At 42.7% G+C, this 19,593-nt stretch overlaps 1 protein-coding gene across 1 annotated transcript in view; it reads left to right on the top strand.

Moving 5' to 3' along the window:
- Nucleotides 1-19,593, top strand: part of LOC311100505 (KH domain-containing, RNA-binding, signal transduction-associated protein 2-like) — a gene marked incomplete at its 3' end in the record, with an annotated part of 95,916 nt that overhangs the window by 49,627 nt on the left and 26,696 nt on the right. Inside the window, exon 3 of the mRNA XM_084141427.1 lies at nucleotides 8,089-8,205. Coding sequence (XP_083997553.1) covers nucleotides 8,089-8,205 — 117 coding nt within the window. The remainder of the gene's footprint in view (nucleotides 1-8,088; nucleotides 8,206-19,593) is intronic.

Below are 19,593 nucleotides of genomic sequence, written 5' to 3' on the forward strand. Positions count from 1 at the left end.
GCACATCTCCCCTCAAAGTGATTTTGTAGAGCAGGGCGTGCTGGGGACACTGTGGGATGTGAAACATATTAGTCCCAGAAAACATGCCCAATCAGATTATGTTTAACCAGAGATGGTGGATAAATGAAGATGTCTTACTGAGGCCGTTTACCATTGAAACAAATTGTCACTTCCAGTCTGCTTAACGGGGTGGCTCTCCCATAGGCACCAATGTGATAGCAGCTGGGTCTGGTCTGCTTAGTTCATTGACTGTATATGAACCAGAAGAAATGAGGGAGTGGGATGTCTCGCTTCCTCTTCCTTCTGTGGTTTAACCATTTGTACAGTAAATGGATTGTAATAGATTTGAAAGAAAATTGGCCTGATTCGAGTTGAGTGGTCAAAGTGGCTTGCAGCTTACCGTCTGTAAAAACATTATGAAAAAAATCTGTCATCCACTTTTAAAAAAAACATCTGCACTCGGAGCAAGGGAGCAGTTCTCCATCACAGAGACTTGTGTAAAAATTCATTTACTCACACATTCACATGTACTCAGATTCACAGGAGCACATCGGCTCCGATGCTCGTCGGATGTGGCAGGGCTTCAAACTATTACAGACTACAAAGGGAAGCACAGCTGCGAGCTGCCCAGTGACACAAGCCTACCAGACGAGCTAAATTACTTCTATGCTCGCTTCGAGGCAAGTAACACTGAAACATGCATGAGAGCATCAGCTGTTCCGGATGACTGTGTGATCACGCTCTCCGTAGCCAATGTGAGTGAGAACCTTAAAACAGTTCAACATTCACAAGGCCGCAGGGCCAGACGGATTACCAGGACATGTACTCCGAGCATGCGCTGACCAAGTGGCAAGTGTCTTCACTGACATTTTCAACCTCTCCCTGTCTGAGTCTGTAATACCAACATGTTTCAAGCAGACCACCATAGTCCCTGTGCCCAAGAACACTAAGGTAACCTGCCTAAATGACTACCGAACCGTAGCACTCATGTCTGTAGCCATGATGTGCTTTGAAAGGCTGGTCATGGCTCACATCAACACCATTATCCCAGAAACCCTAGACCCACTCAAATTTGCATACCGCCCCAACAGATCCACAGATGATGCAATCTCTATTGCGCTCCACACTGCCCTTTCACACCTGGACAAAAGGAACACCTATGTGAGAATTCTATTAATTGACTACAGCTCAGCATTCAACACCATAGTGCCCTCAAAGCTCATCACTAAGCTAAGGACCCTGGGATTAAACACCTCCCTCTGCAACTGGATCCTGGACAACACATCCGCCACGCTGATCCTCAACACGGGGGCCCCTCAGGGGTGCGTGCTCAGTCCCCTCCTGTACTCCCTGTTCACTAATGGCTGCATGGCCAGGCATGAATCCAACACCATCATTAAGTTTGCCGATGACACAACAGTGGTAGGCCTGATCACCGACAACGACGAGACAGCCTATAGGGAGGAGGTCAGAGACCTGGTCGTGTGTTGCCAGGACAACAACCTCTCCCTCAACGTGATCAAGACAAAGGAGATGATTGTGGACTACAGGAAAAAGAAGAGGACCGAGCACGCCCCCATTCGCATCAACGGGGCTGTAGTGGAGCAGGTTGAGAGCTTCAAGTTCCTTGGTGTCCACATCACCAACAAACTATCATGGTCCAAGCACACCAAGACAGTCGTGAAGAGGGCATGACAAAACCTATTCCCCCTAAGGAGACTGAAAAGATTTGGCATGGGTCCTCAGATCCTCAAAAGGTTCTACAGCTGCTCCATCGAGAGCATCCTGACTGGTTGCATCACTGCCTGGTACGGCAACTGCTCGGCCTCCGACCTCAAGGCACTACAGAGGGTAGTGCGTATGGCCCAGTACATCACTGGGGCCAAGTTTCCTGCCATCCAGGACCTCTATACCAGGCGGTGTCAGAGGAAGGCCCTAAAAATTGTCAAAGACTCCATCCACCCTAGTCCAGCCACCCTAGACTGTTCTCTCTGCTACCGCACGGCAAGCGGTACTGGAGCGCCAAGTCTAGGTCCAAGAGGCTTCTAAACAGGTTCTTCCCCGAAGCCATAAGACTCCTGAACATCTACCAGTCAAAAGTTTGGACACACCTACTCATTCCAGGGATTTTCTTTATTTTGACTATTTTCTACATTGTAGAATAATAGTGAAGACGTCAAAACTATGAAATAACACATATAGAATCATATAGTAACCAAAACAAGTCTTAAACAAATCAAAATATATTTTATATTTGAGATTCTTCAAAGTAGCCACCCTTTGCCTTGATGACAGTTTTGCATTCTTCATGAGGTAGTCACCTGGAATGCATTTCAATTAACAGGTGTGCCTTGTTAAAAGTTAATTTGTGGAAATTATTTCCTTAATGCATTTCAGCCAATCATTTGTGTTGTGACAAGGTAGGGGGGGGGTAAAAGACCAAATCCATATTATGGCAAGAACAGCTCAAATAAGCAAAGAGAAACAACAGTCCATCATTACTTTAAGACATGAAGGTCAGTCAATCCGGAAAATTTCGAGAACTTTTTTCAATTTTCGCCTAAAATGACATACCCAAATCTAACTGCCTGTAGCTCAGGACCTGAAGCAAGGATATGCATATTCTTGATACCATTTGAAAGGAAACACTTTGAAGTTTGTGGAAATGTGAAATTAATGTAGGAGAATATAACACATTAGATCTGGTAAAAGATAATACAAACAAAAAAGCATGCGTTTTCTATTTTTTGCAATACTGGACCATTTTGTATCAAGTCTTCCCAAATGTGCTGAATTGGTCAATTGGTACATTTTCAAGTACATAACTATAGAGAACGTACAAAAATGATATGGTAATACAAAATGTAAGTTTACACACTCCCAGGAATGTCATACATGATGGATCATTAGCTTATACATTAACTTTAACACATCTAGATGGCCGGGCGGGGTGGGTGTGGAGCCAGAGACAGCAAGGGTTCAAACTGTAGAACCCAGTTCCTACATTTTAATATAAAAATTGATTTTATCAAACAAAACTATGCTACATTTTATCTCTGTGTCACGGTTTCGGCCGAGGCGGCCTCTCTCCCTTGTTCGGGCAGGCTTCGGCGTTCGTCGTCTCCGGAATTCTAGCTGCCACCGTTCTATGTTCTGTGTTTCCTGTTTGATTAGTTTTGTCTGTTAGCCACACCTGTTTTGTGTTAGGTATCATTATGCACCCTATTTAGTTCCCTGTTTGTGTGTATAGTGTTGTGTGTAATTGTCGCTTGTCAGATGGTTGCGTAGCTGTGTTATTTTCCAGTACGCCAGTATTAGTAGTGTCCTCCTCTGTTGAGGAGAGTTTTGCGCACTGTGTTTTCGTGCGATCGTGTGTTGACGCCTGTGCGCGTCTGTTTGGCCTCCTGCCGTTTGTGGATTATTTTGCATAGTAAAGTCTTGTTGGACTGTACCTCTGCTTCTGCGCCTGATTCCCCACCACACCATCACTACATCGTTGACACTCTGGGACCCTTAGGATGACAAATCAGAGCAAGATTACTGAATGTAAGTACATTATTTACCTTCAGAGGTGAATGTATCAAACCAATTGCCGTGATGCGTTTTTTGTTGTTGTGCACTCTCCTCAAACAATAGCTACTGTAAATTGGAAAGTGCAGATAGATTAACAAGAATGTAAGCTTTCTGCCCATATAAGACATGTCTATGTCCTGGAAAGTTTGCTGTTACTTACAACAGTCATGCTAATCACATTTCGCACATTAGCACAACCGTCCCGTATACGGGACACCGATCCCGTAGAGGTTAAAACTGCATTGTTGGTTAAGGGCTTTTAGGTAAGCATTTCACTGTTGTATTCGGCGCATGTGACAAATACAATTAGATTTGATTTGATTTGATGACTGACCTGAGCTGTACACTCTTAGAAAAAAAGGTGCTATCTAGAACCTAAAAGGGTTCTTCGGATGTCCCCATAGTAGAACCCTTTGACAAACCCTTTTTGGTTCCAGGTAGAACTATTTTGCGTTCCATGTAGAACCATTACCACAGAGAGTTCCACATGGAACCAAAAAGGGTTCTACTTGGGACTAAAAAGGGTTATCCTATGGGGACAGCCGAAGAACCCTTTTGAAACCCTTTTTTCTAAGAGTGTAGATGCAACACATCCTGATTGCCTAGTCACGTTTACCCCTACCCACATGTACATACTGTATTACCTCAATTATCTCAACTACCTCGTACCCCTGCACATTGACTCGGTTCCGGTACTCCTTGTATATAGCCTCATTATTGTTTTTATTGTGTTACTATTTCCTTTTTATTCTATTTGGCAAATATTTGTCTTACTTTTTAAACTCTGTATTGTTGGAAATGGGCTCGTAAATAAGCATTTCACAGTAAAGTCTACACCTGTTGTATTCGGCACATGTCACCAATACAATTTGATTTGATTTGATATATAGCCTTACAGGAGGATTAAAGAGGGGCTGACCTCACCGGTTTTGGCTTTTCTGCTACTCATTATAAACAAGATTTGCATCTTGGGGTTGTGGTTCGATGTGGGTGTGTTATGTTCGCTATATTGTACCCTGGCAGTTATTGTTGTTTGTTCCTCTTTAGTCACCCTAGTTGAAATATCCCAAAAAGGCCACCATAATTTGTGTGACGAATGGCCACCAACCTCTTAATAAAAAGCATGTCTGAAATTGATTTTATTTGATTTTCCCTTACAAAAAAAATATAAACCCCTACAAAAATGTCCATTCATTATAATCCACATAATAATTAATTTCCTGTTGCTGCAGGATTATTTTCCTGCTGTAGCAAACTGGCTCAAATTAAGATTGTACATCTGTATGTTGTCTCAAGTAAACAAGTCAGTGGCGCTGCATGCTATTGGGTATTGTAAAGAAATGGGCAGGTCTGTCTGTAGGTTGATTCTGCTGCTACGATTGGATAGAGCGCACTCAGCGCAGCTGTTTCTCCGTGCATGACCATTCCCTTAAGGCTTATCATCCCGTGTTAGTGGGCAAGTGGCCATGACTGGGCATGATTGAAATCAAAACCCAATCATCAAATATCCAATGATTTAGGAACGTCATAGTTTTCCATAAATCTTGCAAATCTCTGTTTTGGAAGATACTGACTTTATGCCCAAAATTATTCTATTTACTCTTTGTAGTAAATTCTGGCACTAGAATCGATGTTTCTGACTAATATCGATCATAGGCCACTTTCAACCAGATACGTCGTTTTTTTTATTCAGCTTCTCTTTAAAGGAGTCCAACTGCTGTGTCCCTATTATTTGGTATTTATAATTTTGAACACAGGATTTGAACACAAGATTTGAACACAGGATTTGAACACAGGATTTGTAACGAGACCCCAAGTCTGTCCTAGCAAGTGGACATAATATTTGTTTTTGTTTTTCTGCATCAACAAACTTCAGATTCTATGTTCACAAAAACAATCATACTCTTGATATAAACACAAATATTCCCATAATTTATTTTCATTAATGCATGCGGTATTTCCATAAATTAAAAAAAATCCCAATACATAATTGCTGCATTAGCAACACACCCAGTTTCTAACATCCTCAGCCTTATCGGTGTTGGGACTGCAGGGGGTGGCTTGCATCATTTCAAACCTCATTTAACACTGAACCATGCCCCCTTCTAAAGCCTAAATTACCCACCACGGAGCCTAAGAGTGGCTCCAGACATTCATTAGCGTAATGAGAACAGGCCACTGTTCTGCTGCCGCCTAGTGAGCTAATTCTCAATGTAGCCGTGGCGACCATCTGCTCAAGGGCTCCCAGCCAGCTGTAGGATATTTCCTGTCAAAGCAGCCCCAGAGAGGACAGAATACCCACCAGGGTGCTCAACTCAATCACCTCAGAAAGAAGGGATGGATGGAGGTAGAGTGGTGCTCTGTTGACGATGTACTGTTTGTTGGACTTCTCTGAACCGTATCCCTTTGCTATTCATGCGGTCCTTCATGATGTCAGAGATAAGATAAGATGAGCACGCAGCCATGTGCCACTTCGGTATCTGTCAGTTTGCTGCTGCAATACAGAAAACAGCTGGCCATGGCTCCTAGTGGCTGAATAGGCTGCAGCGCCTCAGTGGAGGGGGAGGGGAGGGGGCTCGTGTAGTGTTGTGAATAGGTTATAGTAATTCATGAGGCCAGGGCAGATTATGTCTAGATGGGTAGTTGACCAACTGTTCACCTCTAGAGGAGGTTGAGTTATCAGCTGGTCACACCAAACGTTTGAAGGTCAAGTCATTCATTTGAAAATGTTGGCAAATGAATGAGAATGGGAGAGACCTCAGCAGGATTTTTGGGTGACGGCAGTGGTAAATCTAAATGACTTATTAACCCATGGGGTGTTTCAAATTGGTGTTCTGATTGTGGTTTTATTGCATGAATAGTCCTACAATAATTACTTTTCCATTAGCAAATTACTCAACTAAATGACTTCTATTATGATGTTGAGGGTCACCATTTAAACAAATCAAATCAAATTGTATTTGTCACATGCGCCGAATACAACAGGTGTAGACCTTACAGTGAAATGCTTACTTTCAAGCCCTTAACCAACAATGAAGTTTTAAGAAAGAATACCTAAAAAAAATCACATAAAAAGACAATATCAAATAATAAGAAATAACAGTAAAAGATAATGAAAGAGCAGCAGTAAAAATAGTAGGGAGGCTATATACAGGGCGTACCGGTACCGAGTCAATGTGCGGGGGCACCGGTTAGTCAAGGTAATTGGGGTAATATGTACATATAGGTAGAGTTATTAAAGTGACTATGCATAGATAATAAACAGAGAGTAGCAGCAGCGTAAAATAGGGGGTGGGGGGTCAATGGTCAATGCAAATAGTCTGGGTAGCCATTTGATTAGATGTTCAGGAGTCTTATGGCTTTGGGGTAGAAGCTGTTTAGAAGCTTCTTGGACCTAGACTTGGCGCTCCGGTACCGCTTGCCGTGCGGTAGCAGAGAAAACAGTCTATGACTAGGGTGGATGGAGACTTTGACAATTGTTTGGGCCTTCCTCTGACACCGCCTGGTATAGATGCCAAATCTTTTCAGTCACCTTAGGGGGAATAGGTTTTGTCGTGCCCTCTTCACGACTGTCTTGGTGTGCTTGGACCATGTTAGTTTGTTGGGGATGTGGACACCAAGGAACTTGAAGCTCTCAACCTGCTCCACTACAGCCCTGTCGATGAGAATGGGGGCGTACTCGGTCCTCTTCTTTTTCCTGTAGTCCACAATCATCTCCCTTGTCTTGACCATTGTGGTCACTGCCAATCTCCAACAGTGATAAAGAAAAAAGACAGTAACAGTAATAACCCAAAGGGCTAGTTTTTTGTCCAACAGCAAGCCTACAGTCTGTGAGATGTGTTCTGTTAGCCAGTGCCTGAAGGCAGGCATTTGATAGTTCCTCATCTGGATAATGATTCCTTGATATCCCATTGGGAAGAAAATCATTTTTTCTCTCTTCCCGGCTCTGACCTCTGGATCATTCCCAGGACTTTTATTGGCTGGTGCACGTGTTTTATTTCCTCTCCGTACAACATTGATGACCCTGAGCAATAATAAGACATGACTGACTAAGCCTCAGCGGTTTAACTAAGGGATGGAGCTGATAACTGCCTGCGTCTCAAATGGCCCCCTATTTCGTATGTAGTGCACTACCCTATGGGCCCTGGTCAAAAGTAGTGCACTATAAAGGGAATGGAGTGCCAATTGGGACACAAACCCTGTTACGTTCTACCTCAGATGAGATTAAGACCCATTCACCTGGGTATTGTGCAGCACACATGGCTGAACATTGTTGAATTGTTGCAGTTTTTTCCAGGTCTTTTTTTGTTTTGTGCAGCAATTGTGAATAGAATGGTAAGATTTATTTAAAAAGGTTGATTGTTAGCCAACTGTAATATATATGTTTCTCTAATCTTTCTTTCCCTTGCAATATGTAACCTAATTTCCATTTACTTCGGTATATAATAGGTATATAATTGAAAACTGTCAAGGATGCTGTTTTAGAAACATTGCTTTTCCTCTCCTCTGTTGCAGTTTAATTTTGTTGGGAAGCTGTTGGGTCCACGGGGCAATTCCATGAAAAGATTACAAGAAGAAACAGGAGCAAAGATGTCCATCCTCGGAAAAGGCTCCATGAGGGACAAAGGAAAGGTATGATGACAACACCTCCTTGGAATGTAATCAAATCAAATCAAATAGCAATGCAAATAGTCTGGGTAGCCATTTGATTAGATGTTCAGGAGTCTTATGGCTTTGGGGTAGAAGCTATTTAGAAGCCTCTTGGACCTAGACTTGGCGCTCCGGTACCGCTTGCCGTGCGGTAGCAGAGAGAACAGTCTATGACTAGGGTGCCTGGAGTCTTTGACAATCTTTTCAGTCTCCTTAGGGGGAATAGGTTTTGTCGTGCCCTCTTCAGGGCTGTCTTGATGTGCTTGGACCATGTTAGTTTGTTGGTGATGTGGACACCAAGGAACTTGAAGCTCTCAACCTGCTCCACAAAATAGCCCCGTCGATGAGAATGGGGGCGTGCTCGGTCCTCTTCACCTTAAATTAAATACCTACTGTTCTATTCTTTTTTTTTGACAGGGAGTCATGTTGAGACCAATGTCTCTTTTTCTACTGAGCCCTGCAGAATACTAAAATACAGGCATCAAATACGAATATGAAATGCAATCAACAAATAGGAAATACAGAAATACAAAACACAATCATAGAAAACAAACATATTCAAAACATTTATTACATTTCTGCTATTTACTCATGGTCAAAAAGGGTCAAAACGAACATCTTCAGAATTTTCTGAATGATGCATCATTTGAATGAGGCACAATTGACATTAATTACATATATCCCTGTATTTTGTCAAGTGGTAGCCTGATGCACAACAGTTTTCAGTGAAAAGTCAACCTTAAATGCATTCAAATACAAAAACATGAAAGTAACTAAAAGAGGTTCACGGCTGTTCCACAGTATGTTCGTATGTTAACGCTACTATAGCCAAGATAAATATAATAGGGCTTTATGTATAGAGAGCATTTTGCTTCCCAGCCAGGCTATTCATTCTCAGTGACTCGTGGTCCCCTGAAACCAGCCTTATCTGAGGATCAACACCGGCCCCGAGAACAAAGTCAAAGGTCTGGGTGGTCCCAGTAACTCATTCAGGACATTACTGGAGCTTCAGTAGGTCCCAGTGTACTGCTGCTGTATAACGTTACATTGCTATTGTTAGACCTGGACACATGAATACACACATCTACAGAGGATGATAAAAGACCTGCTGAACTGTACAACCTCAGTGATGGAAAGGGAGAACTATGTTCTCTAACACCTCACACAGCAGACACTTTAATTCTGGTAGCTGTCAGATTTATTGGGCAATAACTTCTTTCTACTGAGTATTGACCCTTTAAATGTTTTACATTTAGTGAATGTTGGCTCCTTTTTTACTAGCATTTGGTATTTAGAGAATGTGCAATAGTCAATGCATTTCATGAGAGGTTGCTTTATCAGCCTTCATTTAGAGTGTCCGTTATTTGAGACATACTGTACAAACACCTCATGGAGTTATCTCCTGTATTTGTTACATTTCATATTATCTTACATCTTGTGTAGACGACCGTACTGTATCACCATGGATACACACACAGTAAACATTCCTATAAAACAATACACCTCTAGTTACTATTTTCAGTGGTGAACAATTGACATTGTAGCAAGGCAATGATGATGCCTCAGAGTAAACATGTTTTGCTCTATTTGGAACTAAATCAAATGTCGCTTTTTTATAAGGCACAACATTGCAATAACCTTGCAGACACATTTACAATTGAATTTATATGAACTGAGCGTGAATAGAAATGTCTGAGGGAAGGAGGTGAATGGGATTGCGAAAAGCTCACATCTGATATGCTCATATTGCAACATAAACATCCTTGCAACATCATTATGTTCACCAAAACTCCAACAATAAGATGATGTATGAATACTCTGAAGATTATCTTGGACTTGATCCATCGTTTTGGCCACAATCAAATCGACAACCTTGATCTGTATTTTTCTGGTGTTTTTTCATGGCAGGGCTCTGGAAAGCATGCCATGCGGTAGGTCATCCTAAAATGTCAACACAATGTTTCCTGTACTTGAGACTCGATTTGAACACTGATTTATGTATTCAAAGGAGATGCTGCTTCTTGCCTTCCTACAACACAGTTTGACATTTCTCCGACTCCCGTCTGCATTGATGCGTGCAGTAGGAAGAGAGAGAGGTAGAGTAGATGTGAAAGATAACATCAAGGCATAACATCTCCACCCATCTCCACCCATCTCCACCCATCTCCACCCATCAGTCCTTGTGTATAAACATGTTGGTTTTGCTAGCTTCTAAGATCAGTTCAGCTCTGCAACAGAACTTCACAGACATTTTTATTTCATATCTAATTTGATTATTGAGGCTGCACTTGCATATTTTTGCATATATTACCCAGAACAGATCCAGTATCAAGTCGTATGACTCCAGATCAGTTAATTTTGAAAACTTCATACCATGCGTACAACAGCGGTGTACTGATTCTCAAGGTGAATATTTGAGCATGCATATATTTGCATAAATAATTATCTTGGGGAATTTCAGACAATCCAACTGACCCTTGTTTGAGTCATGTAATACAAACTAATTTGATTTCAACATAGACCATTGAGCAATTATGTTCAAATGGATGCAGAAAACTATATCAGCTACAATAGTTTTCTTGAATATGTTTTACAACTATTTCAGGCAAAGTAAATCCAATAGTGGTCCAATAGAATCATGAGGACACTATTTTGATTGAGTCAATGTAAATGGGTCATTCTATAAACTAGGGCACCAGTGAGGATTTCTTACACTGGACAACTTGTTACAGCTGTTGATAAGTCATTGATAATAATCTGGCAATTCATTTCATATCATTACATTAAGATACAAGGGGGGATCATAGCTATATTCAATAAAATTCACGAGTCGATTTAAAACCTATGTTTAACCCTTTATCATGGTAGTGTCTGGATGGATTTGTCCAAAATCACATTGAGATAGAACATTACTTTTCTGTCCTTGCATTTATGGCAGTGTAAGTTGTTATATCATATATTAAGCATTAAATCAGTTAACCTCTTAAGGATCTGACCCTTTTTTTCAATTTTTGCCTAAAATGACATACCCAAATCTAACCGCCTGTAGCTCAGGAGCTGAAGCAAGGATATGCATATTCTCGATACCATTTGAAAGGAAACACGTTGAAGTTTGTGGAAATGTGAAATTAATGTAGGATAATATAACACATTAGATCTGGTAAAAGATAATACAAACAAAAAAACATGCGTTTTCTGTTAAATATTTGGTTCAATCATCTTTCAAATGCAAGAGAAAGGACACAATATAATATTGCAGTTTAGGCGCAATTTAGATTTTGGCTACTAGATGGCAGCAGTGTGTGTGCAAAGTTTCAGATTGATCCAGAGAAGCGTTGCAATACTGGACTATTTTGTATCAAGTCTGCCCAAATGTGCCGAATTGGTCAATTGATACATTTTCAAGTACATAACTATACAGAACATACATAAATGATATGGTAAAACAAAATGTAAGTTTACACACTCCCAGGAATGTCATACATGATGGATCATTAGCTTATACACTAACTTTCACACATCTAGATGGCCTGGCGGGGTGGGTGTGGAGCCAGAGACAGCAGGGGTTCAAACTGTAGAACCCAGTTCCTACATTTGAATATAAAAATGGATTTTATCAAACAAAACTATGCTACATTTGATCTCTGGGACCCTTAGGATGACAAATCAGAGCAAAGTTACTGAATGTAAGTACTTTATTTATCTTCAGAGGTGAATGTATCAAACCAGTTGCCGTGATAATTTTGTTGTTGTTGTGCACTCTCCTCAAACAATAGCATGGTATTTTTTCACTGTAATAGCTACTGTAAATTGGACAGTGCAGATAGATTAACAAGAATCTAAGCTTTCTGCTCATATAAGACATGTCTATGTCCTGGAAAGTTTGCTGTTACTTACAACAGTTATGCTAATCACATTAGCACACGTTAGCTCAACCATCCCATATAAGGGACACCGATCCCGTAGAGGTTAAATTAGACATTGAACTTGAACCCTGTAGAGATCTCAGAAATGTAGTGTAACAACGTAACATTTCAAACCATTTTCATGGGCACACAAATCCGAAATAATGTATGCATTGCAAAATTGAATGCTTCTAACCGAAATAGTTACCTTACCTTGATACTTAAAACCTAAATCGATACTGTCATTAACGTGGTTCTTCAATAATGATGCATAATACATGTTGGATGCACATTTGGTGTCCAGCTGATTAGTTATAAAGAGAGTCGCACACTCTATGTACTGTATAAACTCCCCGTAATTTATTGGGTAAAAAACCACCAACGTTTCGGCATCAGGTCTGAAGTGTCACGATCGTCTAAGGAAGCGGACCAAGGCGCAGCGTGTTTAGCGAACATGTTGACTTTATTTATTTAAAGTACCACGAAAACAACAAAACAAATGACGATAGTGAAGTCCACAGTGACAATGACTGAACATGGAACAAAAACCCACAACCCCAAGGTGAAAACACACAGTATAAATATGGCTCCCAATCAGAGATAACGAGCCGACAGCTGACACTCGTTACCTCCGATTGGGAGTCACTCAATACAAACATACAACAACCTAGAAATAGACACAACAGAACTACCAACATTGAAATAAACACATAGAATGCACACACCCTGGCTCAACATAACGAGTCCCAGAACCAGGGTGTGACAGTACCCCCCCCTAAAGGCGCGGACTGCGACCGCGCCTCAAAAACCCCAAACAGGGGAGGGCTGGGCGGGCATACCTCCTCGGTGGCGGTTCTGGCTCCGGCCTAGACCACCACCCTCCGATACACCCCCCACAGTACCCCTGGTCCTGTCTAGCCCCGCTGGCCGGAGCCGGACTGACGACACGCGCCCCTGGCTTGGTGCGTGGAACAGGAATGGACCGGAATGGGCTGGCGACGCGCACCACAGACCTGGTGCGGAGAGCAGGAACGAGCCGGACAGGGCTGACGACGCACCCCGTAGGCCTGGTGCGTGGAGGAGGAACGGGCCTTACCAGGCTGACTTCTCGCACCCCTGGCTTAGTGCGAGTGGCAGGAACAGGCCGGACCGGGCTGGCGACGCGCACCGTAGGCTTGGTGCGAGTGGCAGGAACAGGCCGGGTCGGGCTGGCGACGCGCACCGTAGGTCTGGTGCGAGTGGCAGGAACAGGCCGGGTCGGGCTGGCGACGCACACCGTAGACTTGGTGCGGGTGGCAGGAACAGGCCGGACCGGGCTGGCGACGCGCACCGTAGGTTTGGTGCGCGTGGCAGGAACAGGCCGGGTCGGGCTGGCGACGCGCACCGTAGACTTGGTGCGGGTGGCAGGAACAGGTCGGGCAGGGCTGTCGACGCACACCGTAGACTTGGTGCGGGGAGCAGGACTGGGCCGGACAGGGCTGTCGACGCACACCGTAGACTTGGTGCGTAGAGCAGGAACAGGCCGGGCAGGGCTGTCGACGCACCCCGTAGACTTGGTGCGTAGAGCAGGAACAGGCCGGGCAGGGCTGTCGACGCACACCGTAGCCTTGGTGCGGGGAGCAGAAACAGGCCGGGCAGGGCTGTCGACGCACACCGTAGACTTGGTGCGGGTGGCAGGAACAGGCCGGACCGGGCTGTGGAGACGGATAGGAGGCCTGGAGTGAACAGCGGCCACCACCCGTCCTGGCTGAATGCCTACCCTCACACACTCTGTGTGAGGCATCCGCACAGGACGTACAGGGCGGTGTACCCCTGGCCTGGTGGCCTCCTGCATTCGCCCCATCTTTGCCTCTGTCGTCCATGCCGTGTGCCCCCCCCTAAAAATTTCTTGGGGTTGCCTCTCGTCCTTCCGACGATGGCCCTGCTGACGCCGTTGCTCCTCTCTCGCCAGGGCCTTGATCCTCCCCCAAGGTCCCTTGCCCCCGAGCATGTCCTCCCAGGACCACGATTTGCCCACCTGGGCCATCGCCAGCCTCTCGATCTCCTTACCCGGCGCTTCCTCCCATGTCCAATCACCTTGCTCCTGGACACGCTGCTTGGTCCTTTTGTGGTGGGTTTTTCTGTCACGATCGTCTAAGGAAGCGGACCAAGGCGCAGCGTGTTTAGCGAACATGTTGACTTTATTTATTTAAAGTACCACGAAAACAACAAAACAAATGACGATAGTGAAGTCCACAGTGACAATGACTGAACATGGAACAAAAACCCACAACCCCAAGGTGAAAACACACAGTATAAATATGGCTCCCAATCAGAGATAACGAGCCGACAGCTGACACTCGTTACCTCCGATTGGGAGTCACTCAATACAAACATACAACAACCTAGAAATAGACACAACAGAACTACCAACATTGAAATAAACACATAGAATGCACACACCCTGGCTCAACATAACGAGTCCCAGAACCAGGGTGTGACATGAAGAAGGCACAGTAATGCCGAAACGTTGGTGGTTTCTTACCCAATAAATGACTGGGAGTTTATACATAGAGTGTGCAACTCTCTTTATTTGTTTTTACAGCTTACAGTTTATTCTCCGTTGGTCAGCACCTCTACACTACATTTTGTGATGTTCTCTAGGTGTGCGCCAGCTCATGCTTTTTATTAGACAGCTGATTAGTTATGCCATGATATTTTCACACTTCATCATCTGATCCAGGAAGGAATTTTCTGAATAACAGTCAAGTGGCGAACAGCTGTTGTGATAGTGCATGCAATCAGCCCAAGTGCTGGAAAAAAGGTGTTTGTGAGGCATGTCCAGAATATTTTGCTGTCTCATTAGTTATGCCGGTGAAGACAGTTGTGCCTGGTAGTGGTGCTCGGGTCAGCTGTTTGTTCACCCGCACCCAATGTCTAATAACCCATCCTAATAATCCATCTGCAACCGCCAGACTATATAGTGCATTCAGAAAGTATTCAGACCCCTTCACTTTTTCCAAATGTTGTTACGTAACAGCCTTATTCTAAAATGGATTTTAAAAAAAAACTGTTTTTTAGATATTTTAGCAAATGTATTAAAAAAATAAAAACAGAAATACCTTATTTACATAAGTATTTAGACCCTTCACTATGAGACTCGAAATTGAGCTCAGGTGCATCCTGTTTCCATTGATCATCCTTGATGAGTCCACCTGTGGTCAATTCAATTGATTTGACATGATTTGGAAAGGCACACACCTGTCTATATAAGGTCCCACAGTTGACAGTGCATGTCAGAGCAAAAACCAAGCCATGAGGTCGAACGAATTGTCCGCAGAGCTCCGAGACAGGATTGTGTCGAGGCACAGATCTGGGGAATGGTACCAAAAAATGTATGCAGCATTGAAGGTACCCAAGAACACAGTGGCCTCCATCATTCTTAAATGGAAGAAGTTTGGAACCACCAAGACTCTTCCGAGAGCTGGCCACCGAGCCAAACTGAGCAATCGGGGGAGAAGGGCCTTGGACAGCAAGGTGACCAATAACCCGATAGTGACTCTGACAGAGGTCCAGAGTTCCTCTGTGGAGATGGGAGAACCTTCCAGAAGGACAATCATCTCTGGAGCACTCCACCAATCAGGCCTTTATGGTAGAAAGGCACATGACAGCCCACTTGGTGTTTGCCAAAATGCACCTAATGGACTCTCAGACCATAAGAAACAAGATTCTCTGGTCTGATTAAACCAAGATTGAACTCTTTGGCCTGAATGCCAAGCGTCACATCTGAAGGAAACCTGGCACCATCCCTACGGTGAAGCATGGTGGTGGCAGCATCATGCTGTGGGGATGTTTTTCAGCAGCAGGGACTGGGAGATTAGTCTGGATCGAGGGAAAGATGAACGGAGCAAAGTACAGAGAGATCCTTAAATAAAAAACCTGCTCCAGGACCTCAGACTGGGGGCGAAGGTTCACCTTCCAACAGGATAACATCCCTAAGCAAACAGCCAACACAACGCAGGAGTGGCTTCGGGACAAGTCTCTGAATGTCCTTGAGTGGCCTAGCCAGAGCCCGGACTTGAACCCGATCAAACATCTCTGGAGAGACCTGAAAATAGCTGTGCAGCAACACTCCCCATCCAACCTGACAGAGCTTGAGAGGATCTGCAGAGAAGAATGGGAGAAACTCCCCAAATACAGGTGTGCCAAGCTTGTAGCGTCATACCCAAGAAGACTTGAGGCTGTAATTGCTGCCAAAGTACTGAGTAAAGGGTCTGAATACTTATGTAAATGTGATATTTGTATATATATTTTTTATATATATTTGCGAAACATTCTAAAAACCTGTTCAGGGTGACAGCAGAACGATTTTTTGACAGTGGGTGCAGGATTTCTTTTTGCCTGATTTAGATGTTTCTGTTTATAATTTCCGACATTTTGGTAGGCTATTTGTTAGTCAACTTGTCTGTAATTAGATACATTTAGCTTCTCTTCTGTCATTATATGTTGCCCCAGAAGACTAAATAAACCCTTGCTCACCAGAATAATGTAATAGATCGATAGAATGAATGCTTCAATCTAGTTGACATCGGTAAAGTTTTCGATGTCGTCTTTCGTGAAGCAAAGACTTTTATGGATTGGGGAGAAAATACAATAACACCAAAAAATAAATAATAAATGGAACATTTTATGTGCAAAATGGCCAAATGACATCAGTTTGACCGGTTGTAAGGAAAAAGAAAGCTGTGAAAACAACCCAATGTGTTTCTGATAAGATGCACATTGCATATTTTATGTGATTGAAATACTATCAGCTTTTATGATGAAGAAGCACCTCTACAGATGGTATTTAACTGAGCTTTGCATTCTCTCAAGATGCAGAAAGAGAGGAATCATATTTCTCCACTCCTGTTCCCAAGTCCAAATTTTGCCTACATTTGGTGTATCATTTTACTGCAAGAAATTCTTCATTCTGCAGGAGTTATTATTAAGGCTATGTGCGAGGTTATAGACCTACAGTCACTGTCCAGATTTCAGTTTCCACTTAACCCATCTGAACAGTAGGCTACAGTTAGTTCCCTCGACATGCCATAGGCCTATTTAAAGTCCCGTCTTGTGACTGTCAAATTTGTATATAGCCTCACAACAGCCGGCACTGCTGTCATCCTCTTTTACCACTTCACCAAATCTTATCCAAAAATTACTTTTCTGGCCCTCCCTTCTCTTTATTTTCAACTCTCCTTTTGCAGCTTTTGTCTTATTGAGTTAAACTTCGACAATTTCCTTTTTGCCTCTGTGGATTGGCGTTAACTTTTTCTGCCCCTTCCCAAAAGCATTATTTGGTGATTGGCTGTGTAGGCTATTTGTCGCGCGTACAGTTAAGCCCTAAAGTTTAGGCTTATGCACTAATACCAGATAGCCTAAAATATTGAAAGAAAAACCTCAATATATCACATAGATATAAATTGCACAAGAATGATACATTTATGGATTTTTTAAGGTATTGTTTTCTCTATATTCAACCCACCCGCCACCCACCCGCCCTTCAGCCACACAATATTTAATGACCCTAAACCCGTCCGCCCCACGGATATAACCGAGGGGACTGCGGGTTGTGAGTCAACCCACACATCGCTAGTGCCTGGATCCAGGTTGGATCTAATATCCCTAGCGAATTGATGTTGATCATCTGTTGTTTTCTGCTTGATTTACAGCAGGGTCTCGTTAGATTTAACAGACAAAGCATCAATGTAATGAGTTCATGTTTTCATATGTTTTTGTGCCTCAGAGTCTACAGTGTAGGATAGACTATTGCGCAACACCCAACCTATCCCATAGATTATTCTGGATAGAATGACAACAAATTGCATTGCCTAATAGGCTTCTTCACACTATGATCTGGTAATGAAATAACATGACAAATACATTTTGTTTTCCATGTTACACCTGCCATTTTAAAACCATACTAGGGGCTTGAAATAGCCTACTTGAACATGAATCACGCCCTGACCTATAGAACTCTAGTTAGTTTGGGGCTGCATGTTTAGTATCTATGTTATGTTTTCTATGTGTAGAATCTAGGTATTGTGTTTCTATGTTTGGCCGGGTGTGATTCCCAATCAGAGGCAGCTGTCGCTCGTTGTCTCTGATTGGGGATCATACTTAGGCAGCCTGTTTGTATCATTAGTTGTGGGATCTTGTTCCGGTTTGAGGCTTGTATTGTGTTTAGCCTTAGGACTTCACGTCACGTTGTTTTGTTGTTTTTGTTTGTGTGTTTATCTTTATAATAAACATGTACGCATTTCAAGCTGCGCCTTGGTCTGACCCGTCCTTCAACGTACGTGACAATGAATTAGGAGCTCAGAAATTCAAGTACTGAAATAGGCCTACCTTGTAAATCAGACATTTCCTCAAGTTGGTGCTTGAAAATATATTTTAATTAGTGTAGCCAATTTATAAGTTCTCCTGCTTATAATGATCTGTGATTTCATGTTTGATCTGTTTTTCTGAGAGATGTGGCCACTTTTGTTAGTTTTGTGACACTTCATTTGAAGGGTGGTGTTGTGCTACTCTGTTGAGATAAAACCACATGTGGTTATTATGAGGAAGACATCTAATGTTGGCTTCAACTTGGCTTTCCATGCAAATCCTTCCATAAAAATAAAGGAACCCGTTTTTTGCTCGCTTTCTCATTATAAAAACAGTGATGGTGAGATTCAAATATTGAGATTAATGCCAATGCTATTCATAGGTCTTTGTTGTGTGTGCCTGCTTCTGCTACAGAAAAATCTCCATGCATGCATCCAATCTATTTAGTCACACAATGTCCATATTATTCTCACATATTTTAGAATGTAATAATAAGTTGAATATCAATGCATTGGCAAAGCCAAAACAATGCATTATTCTTAAAGTGATAATAGCCTACTTTTTTAAAAACACTTTTTGCATGCTTTTGGGGGGGAGGGGGGATTCTATATTAGGCTTTATATGTACAATTATATAAATGATCCAATTGTATAACATTTATTAAAGTGGTAATGGGGGGGGGGGTTCTATATTACAATTGTATAACATTGAGGTCCTTGAAAATTACAATTGTGCTTGAAAAAGTCCCTGAAAGTCCTTGAATTTGACTTGCCAATGCCTGTATGAACCCTGCTTAAAGGATGTATAGTCCTATGTTGTTGTATAGGTGGAGTTATGGGCCAGTTTGCATATATTCCCTTTTATTCCTCTAAGTACACATGTGGAACAGCATGAACATTTTGAAATGTTGATCCCAATGTCACACATTGACCCCATTATTTATAGAAAGACCCAAATCTGCAACACCCTGCAGATACATAATCTCTTGTTTTTTTCTCTGGGGTAAATACCGTTACTAGGATGATAGTGTACTGCAGTATCTACAGTATCTACAGTATCTCTATTTCTAGTACTTCTCTGGTAACATGAGACAAGCTTATGCTTATTCTAAAGGGAG

This window comes from Coregonus lavaretus (assembly GCF_964263955.1).
Source record: "Coregonus lavaretus genome assembly, chromosome: 25".
In the NCBI taxonomy this organism is placed as follows: Eukaryota; Metazoa; Chordata; class Actinopteri; order Salmoniformes; family Salmonidae; genus Coregonus; species Coregonus lavaretus.